Below are 15,692 nucleotides of genomic sequence, written 5' to 3' on the forward strand. Positions count from 1 at the left end.
AAAGACTTGAAAGACTAAAAAACAACACATTTTATCTTATCGCGTTTCGTATAATCTTAGGCGTAAGTCATGTTCTTGTGATAACTTATTAGGACGACATCGTGCATCCTTTGCCGGCGAATACTAAATGAAGGATTAGTGTTTGGGGTTCTGGTTCGATTATATTGAGGTCTTCTAACAAAAGACTGTATGTGGGGATTTGTTTATCGGGAAAATTAAAAAAGGGATAATTTAAAAAAACTTAATTTTAGTACTGGCAAGTATCAGATTGTACAAATATTATATTGGTTGTATTTAGTAGATTTTAAATATGTAATAATGAAACACTGTTCTTCGGTAAGCGTACGACTTTAGAACGGCTCGATTAACTATTATTATATATTATATCATTTAATATATAGTCTACAGTAGTCTAATTAGCTGTGTACGAAAATAAAGCTTGGAAAATTTCCCAGAATAATAACTTTTTTACAAAACAAGCACAGGCAAGATTTATTGAAATTTAAACAGAACGCCTTTTGCGTAATAGAACAAGTATAAATTAAAAACTAACGCCAAGTGGTACAATCGCCAGCCATAATCAGATACAAAGAAATATATTTCTTTTTTTTTCATTTATGTAATGATGCTTCTATATCTAATAATGATTCACATAAACAGGATCAGATTATTTCGTAATACTAATAAATACTAAGGTAAATAATTAATTAAAAGGCTATCCAGTGCAGAGGACCACTACATATTGTAAATATTCCTACTATATACTTCAAGGATAGGGTAACCGAGGAGGAGACATATTATTATGATTTTGTTTCTTTCCTCATTATAACGGTCGAGATTTGACTAATACCACAAATACGCTGAATAACTTCTTGTTGGGCAATCAAAGTTATTGCTGCATTAAAATCGAATAGCGATAAATAATAGAAGAAACTCAAAATTTAATTTTACCATATTATCAAACTTCAAATTTATATTACATCTTGGAAAATTGACCTACACATAAGAAAATAGTATTCACCTTTATCTCTCCTTGTCCTTCAGCACAGCATGCCTGAAGATCCTTCAGCAGCAGTTGATACTTGGTAATCCTTTGAACCGGTTTGATCAAATAAGCGGCGAGTGGATGCTCGAGTTTTTTCTTTCGTTGCACCCTAAATGAACAATTGAATCTATTAATTATTGTGATTTTGTGATATATAGCATATGAAAAACTATTTTTTAAAGTCCCGTTTATATCTTATGACAGGCAAAAATTAATCAAAAAATCTACCATCTTTTGACTTTCGATTACTGGTGTATTAACGGAACGGCCATATATGGATAACATAGCTAATTTAATATTTTTAAGCACACATTCTAGTACAAATTAAGTAATAAACACAACATTAAATCAGCAACGTTTTTATGTAGCAGTATTTATGGACAGATTAGTATGTAAGCATATATATTGGTATATAAAACAAATAGTTATTTCATATTATATATAAACGGTATATATCTATTTATTGCATGTACAGTAGAATCCGGATATAACGACTTTCAAGGGACCGACGAAACTATGTCGTACTAACCGGATGACGTACAAAACGGCAGAATTATTTCTTAAGTACATATGTTAAGTACATATATTTATCCAACTCATGGAGCATGTAAAATTTTGCATATCTAACTGTATAGCGAAAAATTGCTTTCTCTTGTAGCAGAGGGTAAATTCACGGGTATTCCCCAGTCGCGCTGAAGCTTGAACCACTGTAACAGTGCCTTATCCACCGACTCATGAGTAGAAGTCCTTACACGTTTGTATTTTAAAACATTGGCATTAAACATCGGCTCGATCTTATCTTTATTTTTCTTTATTGTTGATATTGTAGAATGAGATACACCAAACTCCTTTGCGAGGGTTGCATTTGATTCACCGGCTTCTAATCGGTGTCATATTGCACATTATTCTTTAATTGTAAAACACTTTGGCTTCATAGAACTCATTTTGTCGAGCTTTAAGAACTTGTCATAACAAGTGACAAGCACTAACTTTGATTCACGCGCCAATAAAGGGGGCGGGGTGAAGTTGGGACGCCGAGGTATTGGTAGGTTGTAAATAAAACATTGTGCGTTGTTTTAACCGGACGTATCATCAAAATATTCATAATTAAGGGTCGCTATAAGCAGTAGGTCGCTTAAAACGGAGTCGCACTAAACGGTTATATTTTCTCAGTACCTATGAAACCTAACTTGAGTAATCATTATCGTCCTTAAAAGCGGTTAGTCGTTATAAGCGAAGTCGTTGTATATGAATTCTACTGTATATATTTTCTATAATAATGTATTGTCAATTTGTATGCAAATTTGTAAGTTGTGCAAGTATGATATATCAAGAATATCTCTAAATTAAACGGTTCTCTGGAAGAGATCGCTTATAGCTTTAGCGATAAGCTCGCCTATTCTAGAAATCTATTTGCTTTGTGACTGTTTTTGAATGTGAATTATGTTTTAGTGTGCAATAAAGTACATTCTCTCTCTCCCTCAAGTTTTATAATACTTGTGATTGTATTTAAATATAAAAACATGCCTCTCAAAGTAATCGCCGGCGTGTTGGACGACAGCCGCATTGCTGTCTGGCTTGTTGCGACAGTACGACACGTACATATCGAACTCGCGCGCCCAAGTCACGAAGCAGTGGCCGACGTCTTCCGGCATCGTCTCGTATTTGTCCAATTCTCTGAGGAAAACGCGCTCGTGGAAACGATGAATCTCTTCTATGTTACCAAATATCAAGTCCTCCTGAAACAAAATTTACATTACTTTTTTTTTAACATGTTAAAGTTGACTAAAACAAGTGTAGTTAATCGATTCAAAGCGATTAAATAAACGTACGCGTTTGTTGCTCGAATATTGAGCGATCAAGTTCACATAGTGACAAGACCTCGTAAGATAAGAGGGATTTTGGGAAATATACATTAAAACCACAACCACATTATGGAAAATGACATTGAGGAGTCCAAAATATTTTAAATTATGGACGAACTAGCGACCCTCCCTCGCTTCGCTTCGGAAACTGTAATTTATTATTGATTTCTCTACAATTTAATGGATGTTATTATACATAATAATATAAACCTTTCTCTTCAATCATTCTACCTTTTAAAAAAAACCGCATCAAAATCCGTTGCTTAGTTTTAAAGATTTAAGCATACATAGGGACAGACAGATATAGGGACAGAGACAGCGACTTTGTTTTATACTATGTAGTGATTAAGAGATAGGTAAAGAAAAATATTATTACATATATGATCATTTTATTTGAGTAAACTCCTATGTTGTGCGAAAAGTGACAATTATTGATCTGTTCACTGCACACGATATACCAAAGACCAGAGTAGCCAAGAACAAGATTTATTTTCATCATCATTATTTATTTTACCCATAAATATTTCCACAGGGTCGATCGCTAATACCATTCGATTTTTTATGAATTCGATATTTTATATGGCACCATTGCCCTCATTTGTTTGCATTTGAGAGTATGATATATCGTAATCCAAAGAAATGATTTCGATCTGGAAATCCCTTTAAACTGCTAACCACTTGCTTACCTTTCCTTGAAGTGGCAGCGGTACGGAGGCGGGATCGGTACGCATTTCACGCAAATAACAAGTAATGCAGGTCTCCAGATCTTTCACGTAGGCACGTTCAGTTTGTAGCAGCTCTGCCATTATAAACCTATTAACATAAATTATTTCAGATTTATTAACTTCATTATAATTTTGGAAGCCATCCCCAACTAATACATAAGACGCCCGTGTATTTATTGAACAACGTATGAAATACGTACTAAACTGCAATTAAGAATATATTACATATCCGAGCTAGGCGACAAACAAAGCAAAGCCGCCGTCGCCCGAAATACAGCTTGTCGGATCCACCGGAACCACTCGCGGTGCTTTTAGGTCTCTCAAGCAAGAGTTCGACGAAAAAAATTATCGATAGGTATAACCCACTGAGGTTCTCGCCGGATATTCTCAGTGGGTCGCGATTTAGATCAGGTGATAGATTCTACGCAGCTTGCTGTTAGCAAATTCTCTCAAGTTGAGCCCGCGAGCTCACCTACCGGTGCGCGCGAAACTTGAATAGCCCCTTAGTTAGGCTACCAGCGAATAGGTAGGGAGAAAAAAAAAGATAAATGTCAAACTGAAGATTTTTATAAAGAGGGAACAATAAACTTACTCTTTACGTCTGGCGCTACGCCGTTTATCATCGCCTATAGTTGGTGGCTGTGGTTCAGCACGGTTGTCGTTATCAGCAGATTGCGATGATGCTAAGGATGGAGCCACGCCTGAGTCACTTTCTGGTTCGCTCTCTCCACCTTCCATAGAACCACTGAATTCCGCGTATCTAAATCAAAATAAGATTTGTAGATATGTATTAAAGTTTTTCAAGTCAATCCCGGGTTGTTTTTTAACTAGAGGTCTATTACAGAATTTTTCACGTAAACTAATAAAATTCGCTATAAATACGACACGAGAACCCTCTCATCGTGGCCCCCGGTAACTACATTCCCGATCCTACGGACAGAATGGAAAGCAGTCGACGTCGCCCCAATCACGTCATTTCGGATCCTCCCGATCCACCAACGGTGCTTTTAGGTACCTCAAGCACTGGTCATCGGTCTCGTCGAGCCTCGACGGCTCGACGAGTAAATTAACCCACAGACAGCCCACTGAGTTTCTCGCCGGATCTTCTCAGTGGGTCGCGTTTCCGATCCGGTGGTAGATTCTGCGAAGCACTGCTCTTGCTTGGTTCGTGTTAGCAATGTCGCTCAGGTTCGAGCCCCGTGAGCTCACCTACTATTATTATAGTTAAGGCTATAAATACATTTCAGATACTATATAAAAATTTTCGTACCTGGCGTCAACAGCAGCAACCCATTCTTTAATCTGAACGGCATGAGGGTGTCCCTTCTCGACTAGTCCGTCTGCCAACTGAGCGAGCAAACGCACTCGCTCGCGACTCTCCCTAGCGACGCCCGCAGCAGCAGCGGCCGCGGCAGCTCCGCAGCGTTCCTGAGTCTCACGGATCCACTCGACTGCGGCGCGGGCCGAACGCTCGAATAAAGCAAACTGCTGACATTGTTCTAGACGCTTCTTGCGTACCGTCCAATGTTCCAATACCTATTGAAAAATCACTTATTATACCAAAGTACAGGGTACAAAAAAATAATATATAAGTTAATTGAAAAAAAAATAATACCGGTTGAACTAACGCCATGAATAAACTTTTAAACATGATAAACTTTCGTTACGCACATAGGCCAGCATGGTGTGTGGTCAACTGAGTGACGACCCTGATATCATCGCGCGACCTCAACAATAGCCTTTATTGTCTAACGTCAGTGTAACGACACTGGCAATGGCCATGTCCTAACAATTAATAACAATAAGCAGCCTTACTGCATCACTGCATAATCCATAACTAACACAATATATGTATGTCATTGCTAACATAATTTGAATTGTCCAATATTGAAAACAAGATATAAATATCGGTTTTGTTTACAAACTTTAACCGTTGTATTGAAAAGCAAAAATATTGACTGTTACGTGATGCACCGATAAACCATTTTAATATTATGCTAAATTATACATTTTTTATGTATGACCTACTTACTATCCTACCCGACTACACAGAACTTTGTCGCGTTTAAGAATTTATTAACTGTACCATACACTTTCCTCTTTTTGAAATTTATGAAACCATTTTCAACTTAGTAACCTAATATTGCAGTGCGATTTGTAACCGTTTAATAATTATAGCCCACAATAACTATCTCTCGGGCCAGGGACTTTAAGTGATATCAATTTTTAAATGATAAAATTCAAAAATTATTTTCTTAGCGTGGACCATTTGATTGTTAGAGTACATAATAATATTCAAACAATAATTCCTACCTTTGTTTCTTGGGCCAATAAGGTGTCAAGTATAGCTCGTGTCTGCTCATGATGAGCCTTGCTTGCGGCTGGAGTCTGGCCGTGAACTTGAGCCGAACGTCCAGCGTACTTTAAGAATGTTTCGGCTGTTCGGCGAGCGAGAGTGCAGGCCTTCAGAAATGCTTCTTTTTGTTCGCCATGTTTTACTATAAGCGCAGCCACCTAGAATGCACATCATTGATTTGTTAGTAGTGAAATGGAACTTATCTACTATATACGAAATATTTATCAAATACTTTTTGATAACCTTGTTTTTTGTCACATGATTTAAACCCAATTTTTTTAATTTGTCTGCCTTGATATTTTGCTACATAGGTCCTAATGGATAGATTAAATTAGTCTTTTTTTTTATTAATCTCCCAGATAAGCTGCAAGAAGGCTTCAAATTAGTCAAGCGGTAGGCTACGTTGGTTGCGTGACGAAACTCACAAGCAGGTGAACAGCATGTCCTACACTTATCATTAAACATGCCGATACAAATCATAAAGGGAATGCTGCAACGTCTTGAAACGTGAGGTCTAAGCTATACTGTTTAACGGCTATCCCTCCCTGCAATCTGAACCCGCCTGTACTTCGCAACAGGAATAAGAACAGGAATTAACAAGATTCTTCATCGGTCATTCAAATTTCAAAATTTCAAAGACAGCATAAAGTAGACGAAATAGAACAAATCGCGCGAAATGTTTTGGGTTGCCTCCAGATAACTTATAACTTTTAGTTTAATCTAAATTATTCATCAAAAACTTTTTGTCAGATATAAAATTGAATAAAATTGAAATTTGAAAAATTCAATTTGAACAACTGATATCAATCATATTCGGACCTTAGCCGAGTATAGCTAATGTCAATATTTTCATTATATAATGTTCATAAATAAATGTAAGAAATTGTGAAAATCTACCTGTGCGGCTTTGTCAATAGACTGAGCTAAAGTCGGCTCGTCAGTTGATGGAGCGGCTGCAGATCCACACCAGTCTTCATCTCTGCGGTATTCACGTTCCAATGAGTCGAGCACCGAACACACCTGTTCGGCTGTCTTGTAGAAATTGAGTGAGGCCGTCACGAGCTTGTGACGCTCCTCGGCGCAGGTCACTAATCGCTGCCAGCGCTCAGTTACCTCCTCTGATATTTCTCTGTAGTATTAAAAAAAATAATTAAATATACACTGAAATATTTGTAGTAAATTTAAAAATTTTCGACCAAGTTATACTAACCTGATGGTATGGGGATCGTAGTGATTGGCAGCCCTCAACGCATCAGCCCTGTACTTTACTTGAACAGCACTGGCGTGTGTTTTCTCCACTGCCACTTGAAATTGGTCGTGCTCCCTTTTAAGCTGCTCGGCCTCAGAGAGAGTTCCAGGAATGGAGAACGACGCAGCCAACATAGCCTCTCCGTTACGTATCCAACTGACCACCTGAGCTGCGTCTTTTTGAAATTGTCCTGCAAAATGTCAAGCAACAACATATTTATCTACTTTAGAGGCCAATAACTATTCTACCGGTGAAACAGAAGGAGAAGACGGCATTTTGTGTCTTCCGAAATGGAGATTCGGTACCCCAGTCCCTTCAAATCTGTACAGAATGGAAAATTCGATACTGCAACTTGCTTTGGATACTGGGTAAAGACAGTAAACTGACAACAAACTATAACTCTATACTAAAGACAATAAGAAGATATGGTATAGAACTGGGTATGGATATGGATAAGTGCTTGCAACTCTAATATATCATTGACGAAATAAATTTGAATATTTCATTAAAACTTTAATGTTGATAATGATTTATAACGCTATAACTGACATTGAAGTTCAAAACCAATTACAGACATAAACTCTTAAAACGAATGAAAACTCTAGGGATTTTGACAATCATCTTGACAAGCTGACAGCAGTCAGAAACAACGATGTACACCTTAAATGCTTTGTTATTGAGGGAGACAATTCACATGCCAAGACACATCTATACAATTGCTGATAGTAACTATAGTTATGATGAATATTCATTCAGTGTTAGAGTGAGACCTTAGCATTGCTAATGTGTGAAAATTCTATGGCATTCTAATTTTGAATAAAATGTTTGCTTCAAACGTCAACCCATTAGTCCCATGAAGAGAAAGACAATAAGAGGATATATCCTGATGTTTTCTGGAATCTTTAATAATGATACTTATGCGTTCCCAATAAGTATTGATGTTTTGCCTTACCAAGTTGCACGCACTGTTCGAATCTGGCACGTCTTTCTTCAGCCAATTCTTCCAAATCAAGCTGCCTGTCGTGAAGGAACTCAAGCAGCAGCTGCACACGACCTTGTGCATCAAGAGGCGCAGTTTCAGTCCCGTCAGAACCACTAGATGCCATTACATCTGAAGCGTCTGCAATAGCTGCTGCCAATTCTTGACCCTGCTGTACCACCTATAAAAATACATCAAATGAAGCTGTTACGATCATACAATGACGTTTCCTATAAAATAAGATCCAAGTATAATTATTGTATATTAGGTCACTAAGGATATAGTTCTAGCTATTAATGATTTTTTTCATCACCAGAGAACACGGACAAGCTTACTACGCTTGTGACAGACATTTCATCTTCTCGCATTAAAACTGTATAATCTCAAAACTTACTAATTTTACAGGAGTGTTTTAAAGGTTTACGTGTAATATTTTTAATATTAATCATATTTGCAACATTTTTTTACCAGTTACATTATCTGTCTTTTAAAGTAAGATAAAATTGTTTTAATTTTGTCAAAACATAAGTAAACTAAAAAAAAAACTAAAGCTAAACTACGCTCTTTTGACAGTATTTATGAGAAAAATACCGGTGATACCAAATGTTTACGCGTATTAACTCAATTTCAAAATATTTTTGTAAATTGTACACTTTTAATGCGAAAAGGCGATTTACTGATGGTAACGCGTATTTGGAACACGTACCAGTCAGAGCGTTCTGATACGATGAATACAATGAAGTAAAAAATACCTGAAAAGTAGCGTGTTGCATTCTAGCAACACTTTCGTTGTGTGCTGCAAGGGCCTGCTCCGCTTGCTGGGGATCACGAGGCGGTTCGGTGCGTTGCAATTCGTCACCCCACAACTCTAGTCGGCTCGAAACCTAGAAAACAAAAAAAAGCATTGGGCATTAATACGAAAACTTTGATTAATCTAAATTCGGACTGTAAATGTGTGAAAAGAGATACTATTTTAGACATTTAAGGTCTGTACTATTGCTTTTGGGCCTGTCGTTTATCTAGGCTACTCTCTGAAACAGCTGAACATACTTTGACGAAATTTTCATTTCTACGACAATATTAATTATATGTTACCTGGTTTAATTGAATTGAAAGAAGAGTATAATATCAGGGTACATAAACCTACAGTTACTTTTATAATTCGAGGTTACCTAATTAGAAAAATGTATAATACCTCCAGAGCGTCCCTTTCAAAATGTCTAAGCTGTAATGTGAGCTCCAGTTTCCTTTCGCGATCGGACCACAGCTCCTCGAGTGCACTGCGTGTTCCTCGCAATCGCTCTAAAGTGGATTCCACGGCAGCGGTGCTGGTTGCATCCGAATCGCCAGAAGATCTGCAATAAATTCGATATTCATGTTAAAAATTTATAAATAAAAACTATAGTGATAGCACGATTAATGCCTTAGATTCCCAAGCTTTTTGACGATTCTTAGAGTACGTTTTGCTGATTATTTGTTCTGAGAAAACTGATAAAAATTTATTTGGTATTGACAATTAATTTTTGGCATGAAGTTTATTGTCATTAACTATAATCGTTAAGCGGTGATTTTGTAAAATCCTGACTGTGTACCTATCGTCAATTTTCGTATTTTTTTACACATTGTCATTAGTTATAAATCTTGTAGTAGTGATTTTGTAAAATCCCGACTGCGTGACATCTATTTAAATTTTTTTTTTTACATAATGGATATGCTTATGATCTAGTTTTAATAATAACCGAATTTATTTGAAATTTCGTTAATATCTGTAATCTGTATGATAATAATACAGGTACAGGTACCATTGATCTTATTTGAGGAGACGGGTAACAGAACCCTTTAATAATGTCTAGTAAACTTATCTAGTTTGATCTCATTGAATTTGTCTCAACGGATACTATCTATAAATCGTTTTAATTCACCACTTTCTTCATGTGCTTTTTAACACGAATTTATTTTTATAGATTTACATTAAAGTAAACTGCAATAGAAATGAGTTAACCGAGCATTATTACTGTACCACAACTAAGTAAATCGAATGATATAATATCTTTAGGACAACAAACCTCCATCTTAGGCACTGCACCGGTGATTTATTCCTATGCGATCTTCGATGATATCTGAGCATTTTGGGCAAAAATGTTCATCTCACCGGCTATTTCAAATCGTAAATGAAGAAAAGTCGTTTTTTTTTTCGTTTATCGACACTACACTTTCACTTTTGTATCACTTCTAAATCTCTCATAAATGAATTTAAGCTACAAAATCATTAATATATAATAATATATATAATTAATAAGTTCGGTGTAAAATTGCTGGATGAAAATTGAAATGTTCTAGGACGAGTCTCCAATTAAAAAATTTAATAAATCAAGAACCTATATTACATAAGTATTTAATTAAACGATAAGAAGTAAGTAGATGACCAAGTGCACATCAAACCAACTGTTAAGTTACGGCTGGTTAGTGAACGATTCGAGCCACGATTTATTCCCTATAGTGCAAGCTAACTGTGCGCAGACATAACTGATTTGTTTAACGTTATTATTTACAAAACACATTACGTAAGTGAAATCTCACTTTATAGATGATTCTACCGAATACCGCAATTGTGATGTTACGCAGGTGTCTGAGCGCTGCCGATCTATTAATTGTTTCCCGGCGGTGACCTAAATAATTTAAATCTTTCAAATTTATATTAAAAATATAAAATCCTACAAGTATGCTTTTGTTTAGATAACTCGTTTGTATTGCATATCCTACACAAATCGTGCGAGTAAAAATATTTCACATGGTGAGTTTAAAACAAATATGCGAACCCTTTTCGGATTTCGTTTTATTGTGCAAAAACGTAACGTCAAACATCAAAATACGTAAACACACGCAGATGCTGATGTATTTATTATTTATATTTTTCATCAACACGCCGTCAATTTCGTAAAGCGGCTTCGGATGCAATATCCCGCCATTGTGAAGGTGGCCGTCTAAAGCAGAATACGACAAATTATGTCGGTTGCACACATTTATGATGCTCTTGCCGATTTCTCAATCGGAAACTGACTGAATGTTCTGATTTAATAAACTCCACTACTTAAGTTAAGGTGCGTTATGCGTCTGCACGAATTTACTACTACCGTCCTGTTTATTTCTATTTTTTTTAAGGGATTTTATGACCTGGTAACTGAGACCTTTAAGTCATGTCTTATTTTAATTTATATTCATATTTTTATGAAAAATGATATTATGGAGTGAAATGAAATGAAGATGATTAATTTGAGACATTAATCAACTGGGATGAAATTAAATGAAATGAGATGATTTGGAATGAAATATAATCTCAGTAAAATGGTGGTCATTTACTAAGATTTTTTCAGTGGACTTTTTGGAGGATCCCGAGAAGTTACGTCCAGCGGCTTTGTTTCATTTTCCCTCATTTGTGCACTTTCACAGATATTAAACAGTTAATAAACCACCATTATTACACATTTAAACCTGAAGAACCACTAAATAGACAAACTAAAACAAATCACATAACTTCACTCCTCTGGTTCCCGCCAAAAAGTCCTATATTTCTATTTTACAATTTGAAGGTTAGATTAGCTGTTGTTCTAACATAGATGAGACTTCGATATCCAATCTAAATAGGCACCGGTATTCATATAGTGGAATCCGAGACTTCTGCATTCGTTCGATCTGCAGACGTTCTGATCACCGCTTAAAATGAAGTTGACCGTGAACTAGTGTGAAAGTCCAGTATTTCGTACTTTACAAACATTACCAAGTCTGCCTTTACTAATAAATTTTGTTTACTAATAAATTAATTTAATTCTTTAATTACTAAAGAAGCTGGTTTGTTGGCGGACCAATAGATATTGTTCCGAACATATACCTATATGAAAATACAAGTATAATCTCAAGCGTCTAGACTGATGGAACCAGTCAAATAACTAGTCATATTCCGTTTGCATTGTGATCGTGAATACAGATAACGTTAGACACCGGGTAGACGCGCTCGCTCTCCGTGGCTAACATGAAGAAAGTTTCCCTTGCACGCGTTTTACCGCAATAAACTGCAACATGCTGAATCAAGAGACAGAATCTCAAATCTAGCATCACGAAGTTAGAGTTCAAAGGCTCGACTTGTAGGTTTTGTGTGTCTCATGTTCGTGTCGCATGTGTGAAAATTAGTCAGTACATTTATAATATACTAGCCGTACTCGCCCGCTGCGCTGGGCATTTAAAATTAACATTATTATTTATTGTCATTATTATTAGGGAGTCCAACACTCATATAAATATTAGCCTATCTATTAAGTACATGTATTTTCTACATGGACACCAAGTTTCAAGTCAATCGGATGCATGGTTCAGTAGTTATAACGGAACATCCGTAAAAACCACTGTAGATTTATATATTAGTATAAATTCATTGAAATTTCCAATTTCGTATCAAGAAATGTTAGTTTTTAACGCTTGAGAGATATCATTTCTGGTCGGTACAATTTCTTAACGTTTTCCCTACCTGTAAAAAAACACGGTAAATCGTTACGAGAAAAAAAAAGTATATTATGGATAAACTTTCATGTACATTGTGTTTATATATTATGTAGATAAATATTCCGGTGCTCGGAACCGTTTTAATGTCGTTGCTAGTGCTGCATACCTCGCGCTTCGGCGCCCAAACGGAACCAGAAGATAGTGGTGAAGACTCATGCACTATTCATACAAGACACATTATCGTGCGAGAGTGATTGATTTGTCCGTTTCAAATGAGCTCTTATTTGTCATTACCACATTTATAAACATTTATAAACTTTCTATTAAATATCAAGTAAATCAGACATGTGCTATGAACAGTATTTGTTTTAATTATATTACTCATTTTGAATATTGATAATAATTATGTTGATTTCGAAAGTATAAAACGCAAAATAATGGTAGTCTCAAAAAAGTTATTCTTGGATATATTTTAAAATTAGACAACGACTTACGAGTTAGTAATTGCGTGAACAGTAAAAAAGTTCGGTTGCGATGTAAAATGGAGTCTCCCAGTTTAATTAGCTCCAAAATAGACCTTAGTTTCCAAGTAAAATAACTATTTACGTCTTTAGAATACAGGTGCAAATTTTATCCAATAAGGTTAAGCGCGAACATTAACAACAACCATAATTACTTTAATTAACAGTCTCAAAGCGATCAACAATGAGTGAAGGAAGACATAAACAAAACGCTCGTTACAGGCACGAATCGTTCGGCGATAACTGTTAAATATAGTTGTTAAACAAAAATTATGTATACTGCGACGGTCGCCGTAGGGTCTTTAAGAGTTTGTTTAATTTTATGAGCGTACAACTCGTAAATATTCCGCTCACGAACCCAGCAGAAGCCCTCTAGTACAGAAGGCTAAGCCGTTCGACAATTAGGGCTCAGTGGTAGTTTTATGGGCAGTTAAAACGCATCCACTGGCGGACAACATTTTATATCCGGTTTTATTGGCGCAAAGCAATGCACCGTTTCAACAAAACCCTCGCTTCGACGCCTTCCTATTCCTTGAGCTTAGATATATATATACGAGGTACTTAATTATGTATTGCAAGACTTAATGTCGACAGTAAGGCGCATTGCACATTGTACGTTCACGTAAAAATATAATGCCTTCGTAAACATTTAACCTACCCTTGCAACTATACAATTACACGGGACAATGTTAGTAAAAATGTACAAAACACAAACCTGCAATACACACTATCACAAATATACACGAATTGAAGAATAAAGAAATTAAAAAGAATATATGCGTCGTGATTATCAAACAATAAGTGCAGCATGTGGCCGTTCCTCAAATATTATGATAACGAATACTTGAAGTTGTCCTCTGTCATTGTTTCAATGTCTATAAATGAATACCTTTTTCGATGAACAGTCTAATGTTCCTTCTTCAGCAAGTTACGTCAGCATAGAAGTCACAACGAAATATGGTTGAAATATGAACCAAACAATGTAAAAGTATGATTATATTATAAAATGCGGTGCAAGATAAAATACTTCTAGAAATTTCTAGTCAGCATAATCATAATTTATTTTTATCGCAGTAGTCTCGAACAATTTGGACCATTAAAAAACTAAAACGTTAATAAAACTATTATAATTCCAATTTACCCAAACAAGAAATGTCATTGCCGTAGGCTTAATAGGAATGGTCTACAAAATCTAATATTAACATTTTCAGTATTATACAAATTTTTATGCTTAATTTTTAACAACGAAGCTTAGTGTCACATATGAAAATATTATGATAAGCTCGGCTCACAATATTTTAGATCTGTCTTAATAGATCAACATTTATTGCTTCAACCATATATTGACAAATAGCGAAAACTTGTTGCGGACCTTATAAATAATATCCGAAAACTATGTTAATGCAACAAGACTGCAGAACAGGGAAATAATTAAATTTACAAGAAAATCTTAATACTTATATGCTCGTAACTCTCGGGCGCTGAACGGCAGAAACGATCATTATTTCCTAAGTCAATACACAATCTTCAAGAGTCCCGCGAGGAATTTGTAAACAAGATTGATAAAAATACGTGAATAGAAAATTGTAGTAGTTGTCGGCTGCTTTCTACGCGAGGCATCGCAAATTGCGTGACTACTGAGCTGCGACTATGGCGCCGGCGTGCAAGCGCAGACTGCACCGAGAATTTATACACGACTTCACAACAGACTGATAGTTCTACTAATGTCGTGCTCACAAGGACCGGGACAACATGACTTAGAATTTGAGAAAATCTAAGGTTTCAGTTTATTTATCTTCTGTTTGTTTAAATACCGTTAGATGTTATTTACACTATAAGATTTTTTAGATTTAAACATGACTTTCGCCCGATGGTTTAAAAATCAAGAACCAATTTACAAAATATATTCATTATTTCAGTTATATGTATATAATATAAAACTGCATGAAATATATAATACACTGCAAATATTTTACACATTCATAATCATATGAATAGTATCTAACAATACATATTTTCTTGTCCGTTTACATTTCTTACGCTTAAATCTTCAAACTTACAAACGCGAAAAGACAACAAATCAATTGCTTATATCATGAAAGCATGCAAACCTTCATGAAAATTGTTAACATAATATGAAAGTATTGTTTGCACTGTTCTGATTTATATCAACATTAATTAAACGAAGACTGTACTGATTTTTTAATCCATACTGATTGATACTAAGGAAACAGTTACTCAATTACGTTATAAAAACATAGGAATTATTGTGTTTATTTTCGTATAATAATATTAATTAGTGTGCCCAAAGTTTGAACGTCGGATTAATAAAATGAAGTTATTTTTATTTCAATAAATCACTAAATTAAACAGATACTGCTGCGACACTGCCACGGATGGATACATGTGGGAGAAACGACCTTAAAACCGAGCAATACTTCAGCAATTCGTTGAC

At 35.6% G+C, this 15,692-nt stretch overlaps 1 protein-coding gene across 11 annotated transcripts in view; it reads right to left on the reverse strand.

Moving 5' to 3' along the window:
• The window catches only part of LOC101743427 (triple functional domain protein), a 166,232-nt gene that overhangs the window by 120,862 nt on the left and 29,678 nt on the right, over positions 1–15,692 (reverse strand). For all 11 annotated transcript variants that reach the window (XM_038010976.2, XM_038010982.2, XM_038010980.2 and 8 more), the window contains 11 exons: positions 9,415–9,574; positions 8,972–9,103; positions 8,193–8,400; positions 7,202–7,430; positions 6,889–7,120; positions 5,949–6,149; positions 4,906–5,171; positions 4,228–4,395; positions 3,597–3,723; positions 2,573–2,784; positions 1,022–1,154 (listed from right to left, as the gene is read on the reverse strand). In XM_038010976.2, the coding sequence (XP_037866904.1) occupies positions 1,022–1,154; positions 2,573–2,784; positions 3,597–3,723; positions 4,228–4,395; positions 4,906–5,171; positions 5,949–6,149; positions 6,889–7,120; positions 7,202–7,430; positions 8,193–8,400; positions 8,972–9,103; positions 9,415–9,574 (2,068 nt within the window). The remainder of the gene's footprint in view (positions 1–1,021; positions 1,155–2,572; positions 2,785–3,596; positions 3,724–4,227; positions 4,396–4,905; positions 5,172–5,948; positions 6,150–6,888; positions 7,121–7,201; positions 7,431–8,192; positions 8,401–8,971; positions 9,104–9,414; positions 9,575–15,692) is intronic.

The sequence above is a fragment of the Bombyx mori genome, chromosome 1 (genome assembly GCF_030269925.1).
Source record: "Bombyx mori chromosome 1, ASM3026992v2".
Taxonomy (NCBI): domain Eukaryota; kingdom Metazoa; phylum Arthropoda; class Insecta; order Lepidoptera; family Bombycidae; genus Bombyx; species Bombyx mori.